The sequence below is a fragment of the Egretta garzetta genome, unplaced genomic scaffold, assembly GCF_000687185.1.
Source record: "Egretta garzetta isolate BGI_Z169 unplaced genomic scaffold, ASM68718v1 scaffold367, whole genome shotgun sequence".
Classification (NCBI taxonomy): domain Eukaryota; kingdom Metazoa; phylum Chordata; class Aves; order Pelecaniformes; family Ardeidae; genus Egretta; species Egretta garzetta.
Genome location: NW_009260192.1, coordinates 2,758,252 through 2,776,427, shown reverse-complemented (window position 1 = coordinate 2,776,427; position 18,176 = coordinate 2,758,252). Strand labels below are relative to the sequence as shown.

General features: G+C 37.6%; 1 protein-coding gene across 1 annotated transcript in view; it reads left to right on the top strand.

The window, feature by feature from the left end:
* Positions 1-1,327: 1,327 nt before the first annotated feature.
* CIP2A (cellular inhibitor of PP2A) overlaps positions 1,328-18,176 on the top strand; it is a gene marked incomplete at its 5' end in the record, with an annotated part of 23,615 nt that continues 6,766 nt past the window's right edge. Inside the window, 16 exon segments of the mRNA XM_009642222.2 lie at positions 1,328-1,500; positions 2,702-2,814; positions 4,362-4,456; positions 5,086-5,182; positions 6,177-6,299; positions 6,455-6,600; positions 7,316-7,391; positions 8,489-8,716; positions 9,206-9,365; positions 10,216-10,357; positions 11,109-11,208; positions 12,079-12,197; positions 14,784-14,976; positions 17,148-17,222; positions 17,306-17,416; positions 18,131-18,175. Coding sequence (XP_009640517.1) covers positions 1,328-1,500; positions 2,702-2,814; positions 4,362-4,456; positions 5,086-5,182; positions 6,177-6,299; positions 6,455-6,600; positions 7,316-7,391; positions 8,489-8,716; positions 9,206-9,365; positions 10,216-10,357; positions 11,109-11,208; positions 12,079-12,197; positions 14,784-14,976; positions 17,148-17,222; positions 17,306-17,416; positions 18,131-18,175 — 1,996 coding nt within the window.

The following is an 18,176-nucleotide window of genomic DNA, read 5'->3' as shown; positions in this document are numbered from 1 at the left end:
CGCCGCCTCCAGGCGCCCGCTGGCGCTGACCCGGCCCGGCCCGTAGTCTCCCCCTTGGTTTATCGGCCCGAGACGGGGAAACTGGCCTGGTGACCGACTGCCGGGGGAGCTGGTGGCCGAGGGAGACCGTCGGAGAGAAGAAACTTTTCAGTTTTTAGCAATATTCCTGGGCTATTTCCATGTCCTTTATTACAGTGTTTTATAGTGTTTGTGTGTTTTTACAGAAGTGTGCGGTATGTGTATATGCTAAGCATATAACGTGGACTTTTTTTTTCACATCCCCTAAATTCTGCCCCACAAAGATAACTTATTTTCACAAGTTAAAAATAGAGTTTGAATAATGAACTTGGCTTGTATTTGGAGTTTGCCAGTTTTGTGCAACGTGTTGTCAAAGGTGTTTGCTGCTAAGGGGTAGGCCTGCCATTTCCCTGACCTCTGGGTAGAGCCTTGTGTACAGCCTTGGGGTGGGCAGGCTTGGTATGGCGAGAGACTGACACGCTGTCTGAATTGCTTAATCTGCAAGGTACCTTTTTCAAATACATATCTAATTTTTCAGTTGCTAAAACACTAATATAAGAGTTAGCATTCAGCTTAGCTTTCTTCTCTGTATCCATTGTAAAGATGTGTCCAGGGGATATGCAAAAGCAACATTGCTCTGTCACACAAGTATAACTCGTGTCTACTTGTGTTGATGAGCAGGTGTATGATTTTCAGCATCTCCTTACATAGGCTTCCCTGAACTTAGGTTCCATCTCAAGCACACAGAGCTCCCAAAGCAGAACTACCTGTTACAGCTTATCCTTCCTCCAAAGCAGCACCTTTGGGTTCCTGTCCACGTCTTTAAAAAGCAGGCTGTTGGGCTGAGCTGAAGGCTGATTATTAAATGTTTGTGTTGAGCAATCTGTTTGGTTGTTCCTTCAAAATCAATAAACCCCATCTTTTATCTATGCTAAAACTTACGTAGGAAGAGTAAGCTTGTATTAATTCTGTTTGATGTGTAAAGAAATACAAAGTATTGCTCTGCTACAGCTGTAAGATGAAAAATAATGCTGTTACTGTGAATGCTGTCAGCAAGCAAACAGAAGCCCCAATGTTATAAATGATCACAATGTAAACTTGGTACTAAGAGTGAAGGGAACACATCCACAGGAATGAAACCCAAATTTTTTTCAAACCCTTTTTTTTTTCCCCCTAGCAAATATGAATACAAATGTCCTGTTAGAGTGTCACTTGCATTCTTGGTTTGTCAAATAGGACAAAATCTATTTAATACAACTCTATGCTTTAAGTTCTGTGTTAAATACTTTGTTGCAGTTGCTTAATTAAGGTTGTTTTTCTCCCTTCATCTCCAGGTTATCTCTGGACTGAAGCTTACACGATTATTTGCTTCAAACCAGATTCTGCCAAGTGAATGTCTCAGTTGCCTAGTAGAACTCCTTGACGACACTAATATAAACCCATCTCTAACCTTGTCTGTGGTTACTTTGCTATCACAGCTAGGTAAGGTTTGCATCTGAACTTCTTATCTTTGGCCTGGGAAAGGGAAAGCAAGACAAGTGCTGATTCTGTGGCATGGGTGATGAACTTCTTGGAAAAAGTGTAAGGTGCGAAAGATGAAGTGTTTTTCATTGTGGTGGAGCACTTGGCTGAGCAACCGGAGAAGTATGTACAAGGCCAGATAAGATGTTAAGTTACCACGAGAAGCAGATTTGAAGTCATCGCTGTGAAATGACAATGATCACACTTGTCAGAATCTATGTCCTCAGTGGGTAGGGTGAGGAATTATTCTCTTGTCCTTGATTTTTGGAGCTTGAAAAGACTTTTTTAATGAATTGAAGAAACCTGCCTCTTACTTGTTTATTGAGATGCTTTGGTTTTATTTGTTGTTTTTTTTTCCATTTCACAGAAGTAGGACTTCATTGTTTAGGGAGCTCAGTGTTCACCATAACCTACATATGTAGGTTACATATACAGGGGACAAATTATCCCTTCACTGCTTAGTTTCTTATCATGTACGTCAGTTGTTATTCAAGATTTGTCCTTTATGATGACCCTTGTTTATCTTCTCTGATTCTTGGAGTTTTTAGCCTCTTTGAGCTTTCTTTAAGTTTTTGAAATGGTTACTGTAAAAATTATGTGTGTTGGGGTTCTTCACGATCTTTCCAATCTGGGTATGGAAAAATTTTAAGAATTAGTCCTCTTCTAACTGATCTGTTGCTTTACCTGTCATCCTTGCTTGCTACATCTTTTCCAGGACTGCCTAAGTGGATCCGTGGTGGTTTTTTTTTTTTGTTTTTGTTTTTTTTTTAAACTATTGCTGGATAACCCTACCAAGGTATCAGTTTTAGTCTACTTGCCTGCCTTAGCGTGAGGCAAGAAACTGAGATAATTGATTTTAAGCTCTAAAGACTTTTAAGTGCACGTTTCAAGATCTTAAACAGAACAAAACTTTGTAGGTAGGAGGTAGGCCATTCCTTCAGTGTCTACGTGTCTTAAGGAAAAGCATTAGTGTTTCAGTTAACTGTAAGTTCAGAAGTAAGCTAGAGATGCAAGTCTGTAGGAGCTGCGATTCATTTGTGGTTATTTGTGAAATATACATGAAAACTGATCAAAGACTTTGGCTTCTGCTTAGATTGGTAGCTCATACAGCAGTTGCTTTTGTTTTTACATAGGGCTTTTTTTAATAATTCTTAAATTCTAGCTTTAGACAATGAGACTAGAGAAGCTCTTCAGGATACCTACAGTCTGACCAGCGTGTTGGCAGGAGTGGTTCATCGAAGTTCTACTAATCTTAGCGACCCTGTCTTATTACAGGTAACAGGAACTAATGCTTAATAATATTTGGCTGCTGTTACAGTGTATGTGTTATACTGTATGCATATAATATCTCTTTAAAAGCTCTATCTGAAATAATGTGTTGAGGGAAAGTTGATCTTAGCTGTTTTATTTGATGTATGAGGCTAGTACGACAGGATTTTAACACTGCATAGAGTTCTTTGAATTCTGTCTTTAATCTTGCTTGTGCTTTTCACCTGCTCTAATCTTAAAAAAAAAAAAAACCACCCCCAAACCAACAACCAAACAAACCAACCTCTTTGAAATTATTTCAAGAAATCACTGCTTGAGAGCTTGGAAGGTTATTTTCCAGTTGAGGTATTTAGTTATTTCTCCTAACTTTCATAACAAAAGCCTGGAGATTGTTTTGTTTAATCAATACTTTGACAGGTTAACTGTGAAGGAGCGAAAGGAAAGCTGTGGAAGGTTTGCAGGGCATGTATGCCTCCTTCCCTCTGGTCAGTGCTACCTGCTAGTGAGTGCAAGGCAGTTGTTCTAATGGAAGCTTACTTTTAGGAGCCAAGTGCAGATGTTATTTTTTTAATTATTATTATTATTTTATGAACACATGATATCTCACAGTCTGACTTCACCAATTCTAACCTGTCCTTTCTGTGCATTGAACAGTAAAGTTGGGCAAAATATTCTCTTTTTTTCAAATATGCACAGGTTTTCTCAATGTGGCTCTGAGCTTTCAGCAAGTACTTGCTGCCTACCTGTGGTCACATCTGGTCACATCTCTTTCTGGAGAGGGAAAACAGAAAATGAATTTGCTAGCGGTTCTCTTGCCCTTGATCTCTGGAAAATGAATGAAGCATCCAGTAAAGAACTTTTCTCACAGTCTATTTCTCAAAGCACTAGGGGTACCAGAAGGCTTAGGGGATCCAGGTGACTTGCCAGTCAGTGGGAGAGATTTGGTAGTCACCAAATAGATCCAATTAGAAGACCTTTTAAGTTTTTAGATATTTATATGGTGAGATTTTGTTTCAGCTGCTATCCTATGCTGTAATTTTTGTCACATTTGAGTATATTAACTTCATATTAACTCAGTGATGTGCTGAAAGAATGCCATATGAAGGGCTTTACTACTGTTAGATCTGTTAGCAGTCTTTACAGCAAACCTGTTTTCCTATAAACATACTTTCTGCAAGAGGTTGCAAAGCGCTTTCTGGATTTTGGTGGAACTTCTAGATCTTTCAATAGGACAAAGCCCCTTTCTCACTGACAGAATGGAGAACTTGCTGATGAGGCAAAGGGGAGAATTGGATGGGCTAAAAAGGTAACTCCTGTCAAAATAAAACTTTACTTATCTCTTGGGGCTTTTAATAAGTACATCAGTGTGGTAGGGCATTACTCAGTGTGCTTGCAGCAGCTTGTGTAACTGTTACGTTAATATTACAGAGTCTGAAAATTAATTCAGTTGTGTCTTGTTATTTGTCCTTTCAGTTTTAGCTTTTGTAACTTGTAACATGCTGCAGTGAGATGCTATAGGAAAGACATATGTGAATAGCTTTTTATTTCCTCAGAGTATTCAGTTGCTGCAGAGGCTAACCTACAATGTTCCAGTCTTTTGTGCTGGTGCCAACATCGATGAATTAATTTCATTTCTAATGCATCATGTGTAAGTGTGTACTTGGTTGTCTTTTCTTATGGGAAATATCTAGCTAAGTTTCTAAACTTTCTGAAGGCCATTAGCATATTGCACTAACCTGGTCTCCAGAGTGAGCTGTGGCATTTTTGCTCTGAAGTTGACAGAGATTTTTCTTTGAAAACTGTGTTGTTACAGATTGTCAAATGCAGTGACTGTGGGACTTTGGGTGATTGAATATTAATTGGCCTCTTAGCCCACCTCCACACCCCCAGGAGCAGGGAGCTAACAAAGAGAAAAACCAGGAGAAAATTCATGCTTGTAATTAGGAACAGACTTGTGTTAGATTGATACAAATTTTGTGCAAGCGTCTTTGTAGGAGATCTAATGACTCCTAAAAGCACCTGCAATAAAGGACCTTTGATTGTACTGATCTCTGATACCCGGTTTTCTTACAGATGTGCTCAGTTAAGAACTGCCCACACTATGGGGATTGCAATCTGAATTTTGCTTTGCTTGGCAGAATGGTGTCTAATTAAAAAACAAAACAAAACCCCCAACCACCCTACCCCCAACCCACAAATTCTTGTAACTGTATTCTGGATGCTTTAATAAAAACATCTTTTTTTTTTTTTTTTTAATTTATGGACTTTTCTTTTAAGTCAATCCACTGAAGATGAGTTAACGACACCATGTTTAGGACTCCTGGCAAATCTATGTCGTCACAACTTATCTATTCAAACTCAGATAAAATCTTTGGTAAGAGTTTTGGTTTTGTGGCATGATTCTCTGACTTGAGGGCAAAAGAGAGTTACTTGACTCTGGGTAATTGCCTTAGCATTTCTTATGCACTTGTTTGTGGCAGTAATAACCCTCACTTGTTTGTTCTCCAGAGTTGGTGGTTGTTTCTCCTGTATTGGAGAAAATAACCAGTAGAACAGGAGGTTGGGTATTCTCTTTCCTTCTCTACATTTCTGTATTGTTGCACTAGTTTGTGTTATGCATTCAGTTTCTGCAACTGTTCTCTGCAAGTGAGAGATTAATTTAAAGTTTGAGCATTCTTCCTTAAAAAACCTAGATGTTGTTAACATATAAAGGCTGCAGTTGGATTTTTGGTAAGCTGCATTAATTTTGGCCAAGAAAGAGCTCTGCCTTTTAAGAGATAAATCAGTAAAATACCACTCATCTTGATGTCAGGTCAGGGCCCTTGAATTCTCAAACACACATCCCTATCTGAGATACTCTGTTTCAGTCTCTTCATAAATCAGTAGAAACAGAACTTATTTTTCAATTCAGAAATACAAATTAATCTACCTGGCAGTGAATGTTGATCTCTTTACCTTGGAAGAAAGGTGGGGGGTGGGGAAGGAGGAACTGTTAGATCTGATCACTGAGCAGAAAAGGGATGGGTGTCAATTTTCAGTGGTTATTTTTTTTTGTAGAGGCTTTAGCAAAATGACTTTATCATCTTTCTTTAAAATAATAATGGAATTTCTTCCTTGTTTTTTTTTTTTCCATTTTTCCTTATCCAAGTTCAACAGAGAATTTAGTCATTGACAACAACACCAGTATTGTGCAGTAGAACACTAAAATAGATTTCCTAGAGAACAGTTATCGTTCTGATATATTTTTTTTTTGTATTATTATTCATGGCTTATATGGCTTGTTTATAAATATGTACAATCTGTAAGTCTGATGTTTTTATAGGACAGAATAAAATGTGTAATGCCTATGTTTCTCCTTTTTGCTTTAGAATAATGTGAAGAGCTTCTATCGTACCTTAATAAGTTTCCTGGCCCATAGTAGTTTGACTATGGTTGTGTTTGCACTTTCAGTATTATCAAGCCTTACTTTAAATGAAGAAGTAGGAGAAAAAGTAAGTGATACTTTGAAGTCTGTTCTATTTTTAAGTTATAGATAAAACTAGTAGTCACACTGGCAAAATAAAATTCTAATGCCAGCTAGTTTTAATAAGCAAGAGACCCAGCAAAGTAAGTATGTGCCTGTATGTAACTTCCTTCTTCCTTTCAGCTCTTTCATGCTCGAAATATTCATCAGACATTTCAGTTAATATTCAATATTGTTGTAAATGGAGATGGTACTCTAACAAGGAAATATGCTATTGATCTTCTCATGGATCTTCTGAAGAACCCCAAAGTTGCAGATTATCTTACCAGGTACGGTTTCACTTCCTAAAAGTACAGCATATTTTTCCTAAGCTCTTGTTCAGTTCCTTTGCTGTATGCTATTTGCGTTCTGAACCAAACATAGAAGAAATTTCCCTAGATGCTTTTTGAATGTTACTAGTTGATCATAACTGCTGTACGTGAAACTAAAGAATTCTTGTGTTACTAGGTTCACACAGATGCGTGAATCACAATCTGGTTTTGTTTGTTTTTTTTTTTATTGTCACTTAAGTAATATTTAATAGTTGTGTTCAGTAATTTTTTGTCTGGACTGTATCAGTCAGACAACTTGATGAATAGATACCTTGCCTTTTACAGGCCTATATTATTTTAAAGTGCAATAGTACGGTTGAGGTTGTAATAATTTTACTGGAGGGTGTTACAGAATAGTTCTGTGGAGGGCTTAACTAGTCATTCTGCAAATTCGGCTAGCAAAATTTAGTTGCTGAATTTGAATCTAAATTTAGCAGTAAAAATAGCTGGAGAATCTTGGCTTTAAGGAATTTGCTTTCATTATTAGAATATTTTTAAAGCTTAGTCTATGTTAAATAAAGATTATATTATCAAAACTATCACTGTACTTGAAGTGTTTGGGGGTAAGGAGTAGAATAGGGCACTTGCATTCATCACTCGATGTAAATGTTTGAGTGTTGAAATTCCAGTGGTGTGTTTTTTCTTTTTTCTTCCTCCTTTATGTATGCTGTAGATATGAGCACTTTACCTCATGCCTTGGCCAAGTATTAGATCTTCTTCATGGGAGAGATCCCAATTCATCATCTAAGGTATTTATACTTTTTCAGTTTAAGCATAAGAGGGTACAACTCCTAATCTAGTTCCACTTCTGTAGTCGTAAGTATGTTCCTCATGTATGAGGGTTGATAATTGAATACGTTGACTTCAGGACTCCAAAGTGACCTGTGGTATTCACCAAGTTTATATTTTCTAGTTGTTCAAAAGGCTGTCAGGTTGAATTTGTATTGGCTGGGGTTGTTGCCAGATCATGTGTGTCTGCTTTCAGGCAACAGGCAAAAAGACAGCATAAACATTTTTGTGCTTTGGCTAATAAGAAATTTTGGGATCTACCAGAAACACAGTGTGTATCCCATTTCGTTAGCTAAAACTTGAATTAATACTACTCGGACTTTGAGCTGATGATCAGGGACCCACGATGCTAATTTCAAAGACTTAAGAATAAGTTCTTGCATATTAGTTGCATCAACAAATTGATGCCACATTTGGTTAAGCAGTTAACTGTTGCATGCAGCTTTGTCTCACTGCCACCTTACATAAATGAAATGTTAGCCAGCTGTTGCTAAAGGTTAAAATATGAAATGTGAAAATATTTGGGCTAAATACGTCTGTGAAATGAATCTTAAGCTTTTTTTATGAATGTGTTTTGTATCATAGTAAATGATAAATGGTAATGTTTGTGTGTGATTTTTTTTTTTTTTTTTCTTCCTGTTGTTTATTGGTTTTATTTATTTAGAAAGACACATTTGACAAGGAGCTGTCCAGGGCACTTTCCTCTTCGTCTCTGAGTGTGCATATGTACATCCATTCATGTCTTGGCTTTCTTCATTCTGAGCATATCTGCATTTCTATTGCTTATTAGGTTGCTGGCCAGCAGTCATGCTTCTTTAAAAAGAAGGGAAAGCAATACACTGAATACTGTCACAAGCCTTCACCAGTCTAATAAACTGTATTTCTGCTGCTGACTTGGCTTTAAGGAAAGAAAATTATACTTCAGAAAACTTTAAAATGCTAAAAGGAGTTGCATAGAACTTATATCTCTCTTTAGACTTGTGCTATGGGAGTTGCAATTTCTGTATAAGTACTTGATTTAAAAAAAATCACTTGAACTCTCGTTCACTTTACACAGATCTTAGAACTGCTGCTTGCCTTCTGTTCTGTGGTAGAACTGCGTCATACCCTGCGGCAGGCAATACTGGAACCATCTGGCTTACCATTCTCTGGAAATACCAGATCTGTGATTTGCTCAAAGACTTTTGAACCATCTGTTGCATTGGTGCACTTGTCAAACCAACCATTGGAAGGCTCTGAAGACTGTTCGGTTCTAGCACTGCAACTGTTCAAGGAGATTTTTGAGGTACCAAGACTGATTAACTGAGTTTAAAGAGCTTCTTAGCAGCTGTATTTTTAATTCACTTTTAAACAACTGTTAGCATTTTTCTGGAAAAAAAAGCATGTAAAAATATAACTGAAATAAAATTTTTCCTGCTCTAGAATTCCATACTTTGTAAACCAACTTTTCTTCTAAAGACGTGATGTATTTTAGAAATATGTCTGCATTGAAAGTTAAGTGGAAGATACGGCAGTTCATGGAAGTCGTGAGGTAGATACAAAGCTATCAGAGAATTGCTTTCTAGAACTTGTAGAAGTGAGGAAGTTTCTGCTGTTTCTGTTCTTTGTTAAACTTCTTCCTCCAGTATGATACTGATCAGCAGTCATAAACCTGAAGTAGCAAGAGGCCGGGAAAGCTAGAAGACAGGCTGGTGGAGGAATGTGTAGAGTAGTCTTGGCTTCCTTGTTCTGTAGTTTTTAAATACTGATGTAAAATAAAATGTGTTTATTACAGGATGTTGTTAATACTGGGAACAGCGCCTCAGCTGAACATTTTGTGGATCTTTTGCTGCCCGTTCTTCTTGATCATCTTCAGATGCCAGAACAGATTGTGGATGAGCTATTAGTGAAGAAAAAGTGTGAAAGAATGGTCAAGGCTATTAATGTCCTAACAAATATCCTTTTTATGTGCCTATTGGTAGTTAATTTGTTACTCTTCCACGATGATCTGCTCTAAGATGTTAGAAGAAATGTCCATCTTGGGTCACTTTAATAGCTTTCAATGACAGTAACTCACCTAATTTTACTTGGACTGTCATTTTGAAAGACCTTAAGTAGCTTTCTATTTGCTGTGAAATTATTGTGTAATACAGTACTGCAGGATAAAATGTGCTGGCTATTCAACAGCATAGAAGCACTTTGCAGATCAAAACCGAAGATGAGCGTTTTCTTTTGAAATTGCAAGGGGAGTTTGGGTGGCCATCTTCTTGATCAGTATAGTATTTTCACCTAGCTAAGTCAAGTGCAGCTTCCAGCTAATTATGCTATAGATTTAGATCAGTGAAACAAGGAGAAGTCACATGGAATTATACAGTTTTACATTCATCTTGGAGTCCTTAGGATCCATAGCCTCATGTGATAAGGAGGACGTGGCTGCAGGACGACATAGTCCTGCATCTAAGCTGAGTTCTATGGAAAAAGTCTCTTTGCTAATTCACTCCTAGAGAACTAGTTCTTGTGTTAGGGACTGATTATTCACTACCTCTTGTTCATCATCTTTCTCTATGCCACTCATTTTATTATCATTTCCCTTAGCTGTCTGTTTCCCAGTGTTTTAATTGAAAAATGAAGTTTACTTGGCTTGAGTTAAGCATGACTTAAGTGGTCATGTAGTTGGGTTTTTAAAGCATTTTTGGAGGCTGTTGTGCTTTGCTAACTTCTGTGTCCTTTATTATTAGAAAATGTTGCCTTTTGGTGCCACTACCTAAGCATAGATATATTAAGTTTGTTCTTAACTCAGTCTACTGCTCTGTAGAGATGGCATACTGAAAATGCATGCCTTGAAGGTACTGACTGCCAGCCAATGCATGTCCGTAATAGAACACCAATTTAACTATAGTGGGATTGATACTGGTTTTGGGACAAAAGTAGTGGACTCTAAAATGCGGTGAGCACACAAATTTATCTAAAATATAATTTAGCAAGACTTGTATGACAGTTGTGATATTGTTCCAATGGGAAGTATATTGTAGTTGAAAGCACCGTTTAAACACATGTAAATTAATACTATTTTTAAATCAAACTTAATATTTTTGAGGCAATAGAAAGTAATGTTGCTTGTCAGTTGAACAAGTAAAACCTAGCTTAAACATTCAGATATTGTTTTTGGAATAATCTGGAGATCCTCTTATGTGGAACAATGACCTTAAAACTCATGCGATAGTTCAAGCTTATCCAAGTTGAAGCTTACCAGAACTGCTCCTGGCACCAAATTTTTCATTTTGATTTTATGCAACCAGAGTTCAAAAATATCACGTTGGGAGGGAATTATTGCACTGAAAATGGAATATATATCAGCTCAGTGTCATTAACCTGAATGTCAATATAACTAAGAGTTATGTGGTCAAAACCCAGTGAAGTATAATTGAACCTATGATTAAACCCTCCTCACTTTCAACGTGAAAGTGGTTTTTTTTGGTCTTCACTGTTGCCATCCTTGGCGTGCTGGAGAAGCTCAGCAGCATGTCCAAGGAACTTGGTGATCTCTCTTGGTGTTGGCATTGTTGCCTTGCTAGACAAACACAATTTCTTTGTGAAGATATTTTTTTTTATTGGCTGAATTTATTTTTCAGTGCTGATTTGACAAATCTTGCTCTGCTTTTTTTTTCCTCCTCCCACTTTGCTTTTCTGTTCAAAAGCAAACTTGCTGCTGATATTATTTTGAAAACACTGGATCTTATGAGCAGACTGAAGCAGGATGTACCTGGTATGGAGGTCAGCTTGTACAAAATTTTACAGGTATTATTTTAAAATGTTATATGAAGTATATCTGTGAAGAAAAGTGTTATTGCACTACAGTAGTTTTAGTTCTGTATGTTTTCATGCTTATCTCTGAGGTGGTAAAACTTCTAGGAAAATAGTCCCCTGGGTGCAATTCTTAAGGGTTGTTTCATTGTTAATTCTTCTAAAATAAGAGCAGTTTGCTTTTACTCCCATCATTTATTTCAGTAATGCATGTGAAATCATACTTCACCTGCCTGGTAAGAGTTATCCTTTTTAGTCTGCATTAAGACTGCAGTTTAAAGGTTGCAAACTAGAAAAAAAGTTATCACAACCATATAATTATTTGTGGGGTTGGTTACTATTAAATATATACATCTAGTCTGTGACTTTGCATAGTCAAAACAGCTTCTGGTAACAATTGATCAGGTAGTCCCTTAACAGTTTAATCTGTAGGTTGAAAAGTAATTGGAGAGTCAAATACTTCATGCTGTTTTGGAGGGTTTTCTTTCAAGAATGGGAATTGTGTAATTTAATGGGTAGCAATGAGTGTCTTAGTCCTCAGGAAATCCTTATAAAACTTAAGCTTGTAACCCTTGATGATGGAAATCAAGCATTTGAACATTTGAATTAAGTAGTCTCTTTATCTGTTGCCTTTGCTTTAATGGGAAAACACATTTCTAAATACTCGGAAGTGTAAACTATTTTTAAAATCACTTCTCTTCCATTGACTTCAGGCTCAGAACCTTAGAAGGGCAACCTTTAAGAAGGTAGCTTAAGTTTTGAATGAAACATTTCTTTGCTCATAGGCCTTGATTTTTGTGATGTCTGGGTGACTTGTTGTTGACTGTTGTATCTTGTTTCGAGCAAAGTGGTTTCTTTTTTTAGGATCAACGCTTGATTACACCTTTGACATTCGCTTTAACATCAGACCATAGAGAGCAAGTCCAAGTGGGACTTGGAATACTGTTTGAGGCTGCACCCTTACCAGATTTTCCTGCCATAATGTAAGTTTATTTTTGTGGTAGTCTGGTATGATTTGACATTTTTATGGGCTTAGTGATATTCACGTTTCTTGGCATATTACTTTCAGTTCATCAGAGACAGAAACTTCAGAAAAATTGTCTCGTTTCTTCTTTATCTGCAGTTAAGAGGCATTACTGATCTTGGAGGCTAGAGGAGGTAGTTCAAATGCTGATGGTAACATCAGATCCTAGAGATCATAGTGGTGAATGACTTCTGTCCCTCAGGGTTCATTTGTCTGAAGTCTGTTGTTGAAACTTTCTGCTTGGAGCGCATCTAATATTCTGACTGTTAGATTTCTCTCTACTGAACTTTTTCACACATGTCACTCTTCAGTTCCTAAAGTTTTGCTTACCCTCTTCCAGTAACTTCCAAGAGAGAACAGAATAGGATGAGACACAGGCACATGGCAGTTCAAGTAGTATTTAAGGTGGTCTAAGTCTAGGAAAAAAATACTGAGAAAACTATTTGATGGAGTCCTTATTTCTGTAGATGTAATAAACCAGGAAAACCTGATCTTAAGTTGTATCATGGTCTTTGCAACCTAGAAAAGCAATCTGCAACTTCTTCTCTTTTTATTAGCAGAGCTTTTTAAAAACAAAAATGGGGATCGTTTGAAAAGACTTCCAGATTGGATGCCTTTTTGGCATTTGGCTTTTCTCAAGTGAAAGTTTTGTAACATAACTAGCTTATCTTGGAACAGTGACTGAATTACTACTTATATGGGGGGAAAAAGAAAAGGGAAATGACCTAAAAAAACATGGTAATTTGCCTCAGTGGGTTTTTTTGGTTGTTTTTGAGAAACCCTGTGAAGATAGTGGCATGTACGGGGAACTTTAAAAAACAAAACTAAACAAACAAAAAACCTCCCTACGCCCTAGGAAATCATACTCTTTTCTATTGTAATCCTTGAGTGCTTAGGGAGTTGGCTGATGTCATTGCAAGGCCAAGCCAGATTGTCTTTGAAAAGTCAGGGTGATTAGGAGAGATTCCTGAGGACTACAAGAAAGCAAATGTAACTTCTGTCTTCAAGAATGGTGAAGATGATCAATAGCACCCTGGACTGCATTAGGAAGAGTATTGTCAGCAGGTGAAAGGAAGTGATCATTCCTCTCTGCTCAGCCCTAGTGAGACCACATTGGAAGTGCTGTGTCCAGGTCTGGGCTTCACAATACAAGACATACAGACATACTGGAGTGAGTCTAGTGAAGGACCATTAAGGTGTTTGAGGATGAGCATATGTGGTACAAGATGAGACAGAGAGCTGGGATTTTTTAGTTTTGAGGAGACTTGGGGGGGATTTTATCAATGTGTATAAATGTCTGATGAAAAGGAACAAAGAAGATGGAGCCAGAGTCTTCTCGGTGGTTTCCATTGACAGGACAAGAAGTAGGCACAAACTTGAAATATAAGAAAAAACCCTTTTTAATTTCTTTAAATATTTAAAAAAACCCCACAACCCTCTTCCTGTAAGGAAGTCAAATACTGGAAAAGGCTGCCCAGAGAAGTTGTGGAGTCTTCATCCTTTGAGGTAGTCAGAACTACTGGATGTAGTCCTGGGCAACCTGCTTAGAGCAGGTGAGTGGAACTAATGCTCTTTAGAGGTTCCTTTCAGCCTCAGCTATTCTATGATCGTGTGATTTTGTGGTTAAAGGAAACATTTTTATAATGGCCAGTAACAAATTATCTGGAAGAATGGAGTATCTGTACAGTCCAATATGCCTGGAGTTGTGCAATGAAATTGCCAAATCACATGTCTATAAACACAAGTTAAAAATAAGCTCTGTTCATTTAGGAAGCAATTGAGACTGCTCTTCGCTGAAGTGGTTGGGATAACTTGGCAATTAAGGAATTTATTGAGAGGTAAAGATTGTTTTTGGCTGGTGCCTCAAAAATTGGCTCTTTAGACTTCTCATTCTCTGATTTGGAACATGTAATTAGTAGCTGCCTTGAAAATACCAACCACAAGTTACACACAGACGCTGGAATATAGGCACTGTAATTACATATGTCTAAGTTTTTGTATTCTCTTCCCTGTACAAATTTTAACTGATTGCACTTTTACCTGCATACTTACATTTTGGTTAAAACCTACAAAATGAAATGTACTGTACTTAATACAGTATTGTAAAATAGCATTGCATTGGTAGCAGTCTGCATCTTCATGATTCAATGTTCTTATTTTTATGCCTAATAAATATCCTTACTAAATACCTTCTCAGTCTTTCTACTTAGGAACAGTGGCCTAGTTAAGTTGAACAATTATGTGAAATAACCTGTTTCTCAAGCTAGTAAGAGACAGATGATCTGCTCAAGAAGAGCCGAAGACCACGCCCTTTCTGGCAAGATACTGCCTTTGTTTCTAAAGGCTAGCCATGACAAGCTTTCATTACTTTTTTTTTTCTGCTTTTCATATCTCTGGGCATGTGTCTGATACTACATCTTAATGTTGTGTGATAATGCAAATGTGACTGTTCCCAGTAGTGTCTTTTCAATGAAAGAAGTTAATTATTTCATGGAATTGTTCTCATCTTCAGGCTGTTTCATTAATAGCCTTTATTATTACACAGGCTTGGTGAAAGCATTGCGGCAAATAATGCTTACAGACAACAAGAAATGGAGCATGCATCAAAAAGAATCCAAATGCAGTCACCAGCAACCAGTGTTACTTTGGTGAGGTGTTCTTCATCCTGTCCTTCAAGTGATGAATCCACATCTTCAAATATTCAGGAACTAATACAAAAACTCCATTCTGGATTAGAGGTTAGTAGAATTTATATACTGTTGTTAAATATTTGACACTTTTACTAGGGGAGGTGGAAATTAAAATCCAAGTGTCAGAGTATAGCACATGTATCGATGTAGTTCAGTTTCGATTCCTACATATTTAGAATATTGCTCCTTTTACTAAGCTCCTTAGCAGAACTCAGTGATGATTCTTTGTGCTACATCAGAAGCTGGACTCTGTCTTGAGATCATTTTCTTCAGTGGGGTTGTCCACACTGTTCCAGTTCTGGAGGCAGGTGTGAGATGTAGTCACAGCTGCCTAAACATGTACAAGGAGCCTCCTGCCCCCTCCTTCCTAAGAAAGGGCCTGTGATAAAATGGAGATGATATGCTGCTTTATAAGAGTATGGTACATGTCTTGTATGCCTAAACAGGCATACGAATGTTTTCTTGCCTGTAGCTGACTCTTTTTAGCATTTACAGTTCCATTTTTGTGGCCTTCTTGAAAAGGCACTATTACTACTTCAGAAGAAAGTTTTTGCTTCCCTCTGCAGCCACATGCATTGTGAATAAGACGCTCAAACAGGCACCATGTGCAGTGCACTGCCTTGCAAGCCATACTGTCAGATACTGAATATATTTCATCTTTCTTTTCTGTTCAAAGCCAGTTAGTTGCTTTGTGGCTGTTTACACTGCTTGATGGATTATTGCATCTATTTCCTTTTGGCTTAAAAGAACAGTATGCAAATTGAGAAAATTAAAGGAAAGTGCCTGATCATGGCTTGACATCTGTATCAGTGGCTTTGCTTCCAGCCTTAGCTTTGTAAGCCTCTTCTCTCTTGTAACTGGTGAGAATGAAACTCAGCAAGCTACCAATTCCAGTTAGAATAATAGTGAAAAAGGTCAAGTGAGTCTTCATTGGCTTGTGTAGTACTCTGCCACTGGATGCTCCCATTGATCATCCTTTTCAGGACTGCATGTGACAGTCTGTAGGTGCACTGCTGTGTATATGTTAATGTAAGTCCAAGCAGCCACAGGTGCCTAACAGCACTAGTGCAGCAGCTTCCAGTAATGTGAGAGACTGTAAAGCTGCTTTGATTTTTTGAGGTGAGAAAGTTGTTGATGAATTGTTGAGTGAATCTTTTCTTAGGCGTTCTAATTAGTAGAACTTCCCTTTAAAAAACAATTTACACTTCCACATAAAATATCCAGTGCTTCATCTGTGTGTGTTTTCTGTATGTTGTATGAAGCTCAAATGCGTGTAAAAACATAATTAAGAAAACATTTTTAATAGTATTACTATACAGAGAGAGTGAAGGGAACTTACAGAAGCTTTTCATATAGTAGTAACATCTAAAAGGATGTAGAGATGACAAGTTTGCAAGCAGGAAAAGAAACTACTTATTTCCTACTTCAGGGACAGGAAAATGAGCTGAGAACTGGAGCCATGTGGGGGCTACTGTTAATATGTTAAAAAAAAAAAAAAAAAAAAAGTCTTACCTAATGGTTCAAAGTGATGCAGAGATGGTACCTTTTTGGTAGGTGTTCATGGCTAGGATAGCTTGCACTTGGTCATGCATCAGCATGTACAAACAGCTGCTCAAAACTGGTGTTATAGTAGCACTCCCTAAGAAAAAAATATCCTGAAATTGCCAAGTAGCATTCTCACTTGACTTGGGCATATATTTGAATAAACACTTAAGACTTGTGCCACATACAGCGAACAAACTTCCTCTAGTAAGTCAATGGGTTAACATAGTAAGTTCTGTTCTGGATAGTATTCTTTCAGAACAACTTTTCTGGACCTTTTCTGATGATATATGTGTTGAGAAGGCCACAGAGTATGAACCAGGATTTTTAGCCAAGTGCGTTTTCTGCTGTTAATATTACAGAGGGGACCACTGATTCTCCAGCAAAGATTCGACTAAGGGGAACTGTTTTAGAGTGGTGATGTTACCTTTTCAGAGTGTTGGACTGATAGTCTTCTGCAGATGAATCCTATTCAGCCTAAATAGTTCAATTATTCACAATCTTTCCATAAGAGTCGGGTGGATGCATTTGGACAGACAGTCTCAGTTATAAAAATAAGAACTTAAAAAACTATTGGGCAGGTGGAGCTCACAAAACCACTGAGCTCTTCAGGTGCATGTTACCTATCTAAGTAAATACAAATTTACAGTAGCAGTAATTGGAAAATATTTCTGCAGATGAAGGAGCCGATCACGGATATGAGGATATCTGACTTAATGGATGTCTATGAGCAGAAGCTGTCGGCATTAGCAGTGAGTACAACTTAATGTGTATGGGTACACTGCTGTCTGTACGTTCAGAAAACGTTAATGAAAAATATTCTTCCTGTGCACAGTCTAAAGAAACTAGGCTGCAAGACCTTCTGGAAGCAAAGGCACTAGCTCTGGCTCAGGCTGATAGGCTGATGGCTCAGTACCGATGTCAGAGAGCCCAGGCTGAGTCTGAGGTAAGGAGCAGGAGCTTTCTTCTGGGACTCTGGGGTGGGGCTGAGCAGTAATTGTCTGGGTAGCTTAACTGTGATTGCATGTGTGGAAACGCTATACTGCTTAGCTGTAAGATATGCTTGCAAGTAAGGGCAGTCTTTGGACAGTTTTCTTTAAGGTCCTTCCCCTTATAGGAAGGCAACAAAACTAACCTACTGTGCTGATTATTGTTTGTTAACCAGTAGTGTTAATTTAGTGGTAGTAATCTTGAAAATGAATAAAGTCACTTACTAGAATTCTATATAGAATTTGCTGCTGTAGGAAGAACTGTTTCCTGTTCATGCCTTTTAATCACTCGTCAAAGATGAACTTTCAAATAAAGCTTGCTTCTGAGGGGTATGTGAGGCGTGCATTGAAAACTCAGAATAATTTCTATTCTTTAAAGTTTATAATAAAGATTGGTCTGCAGATTACTAGATGTATCGTTAACATGTATCATCTTTTACTTTCTTCTTCCTTCTCTGTTACACTGTCTATAAAGGGAGCTAAAGGAATTTGGTGAACAAATTCATTTGTAGTTAACGTTAAGTGAGAGAAATCCTTTTCTTAATGTAGCTGATGGCATTTTAGTGTTAGATCTATAGCTTCAAATATGCCTGTAACAAAGTGACCTGTGAAACGGAATTGCTTGTAACATGGGTTTTTTTTTTTTGATGGGGGTGTCTTTCCACTCAAAGGCAAGAACTCTTGCTGCAATGTTGAAGGATGCAGAACGAAAAAATG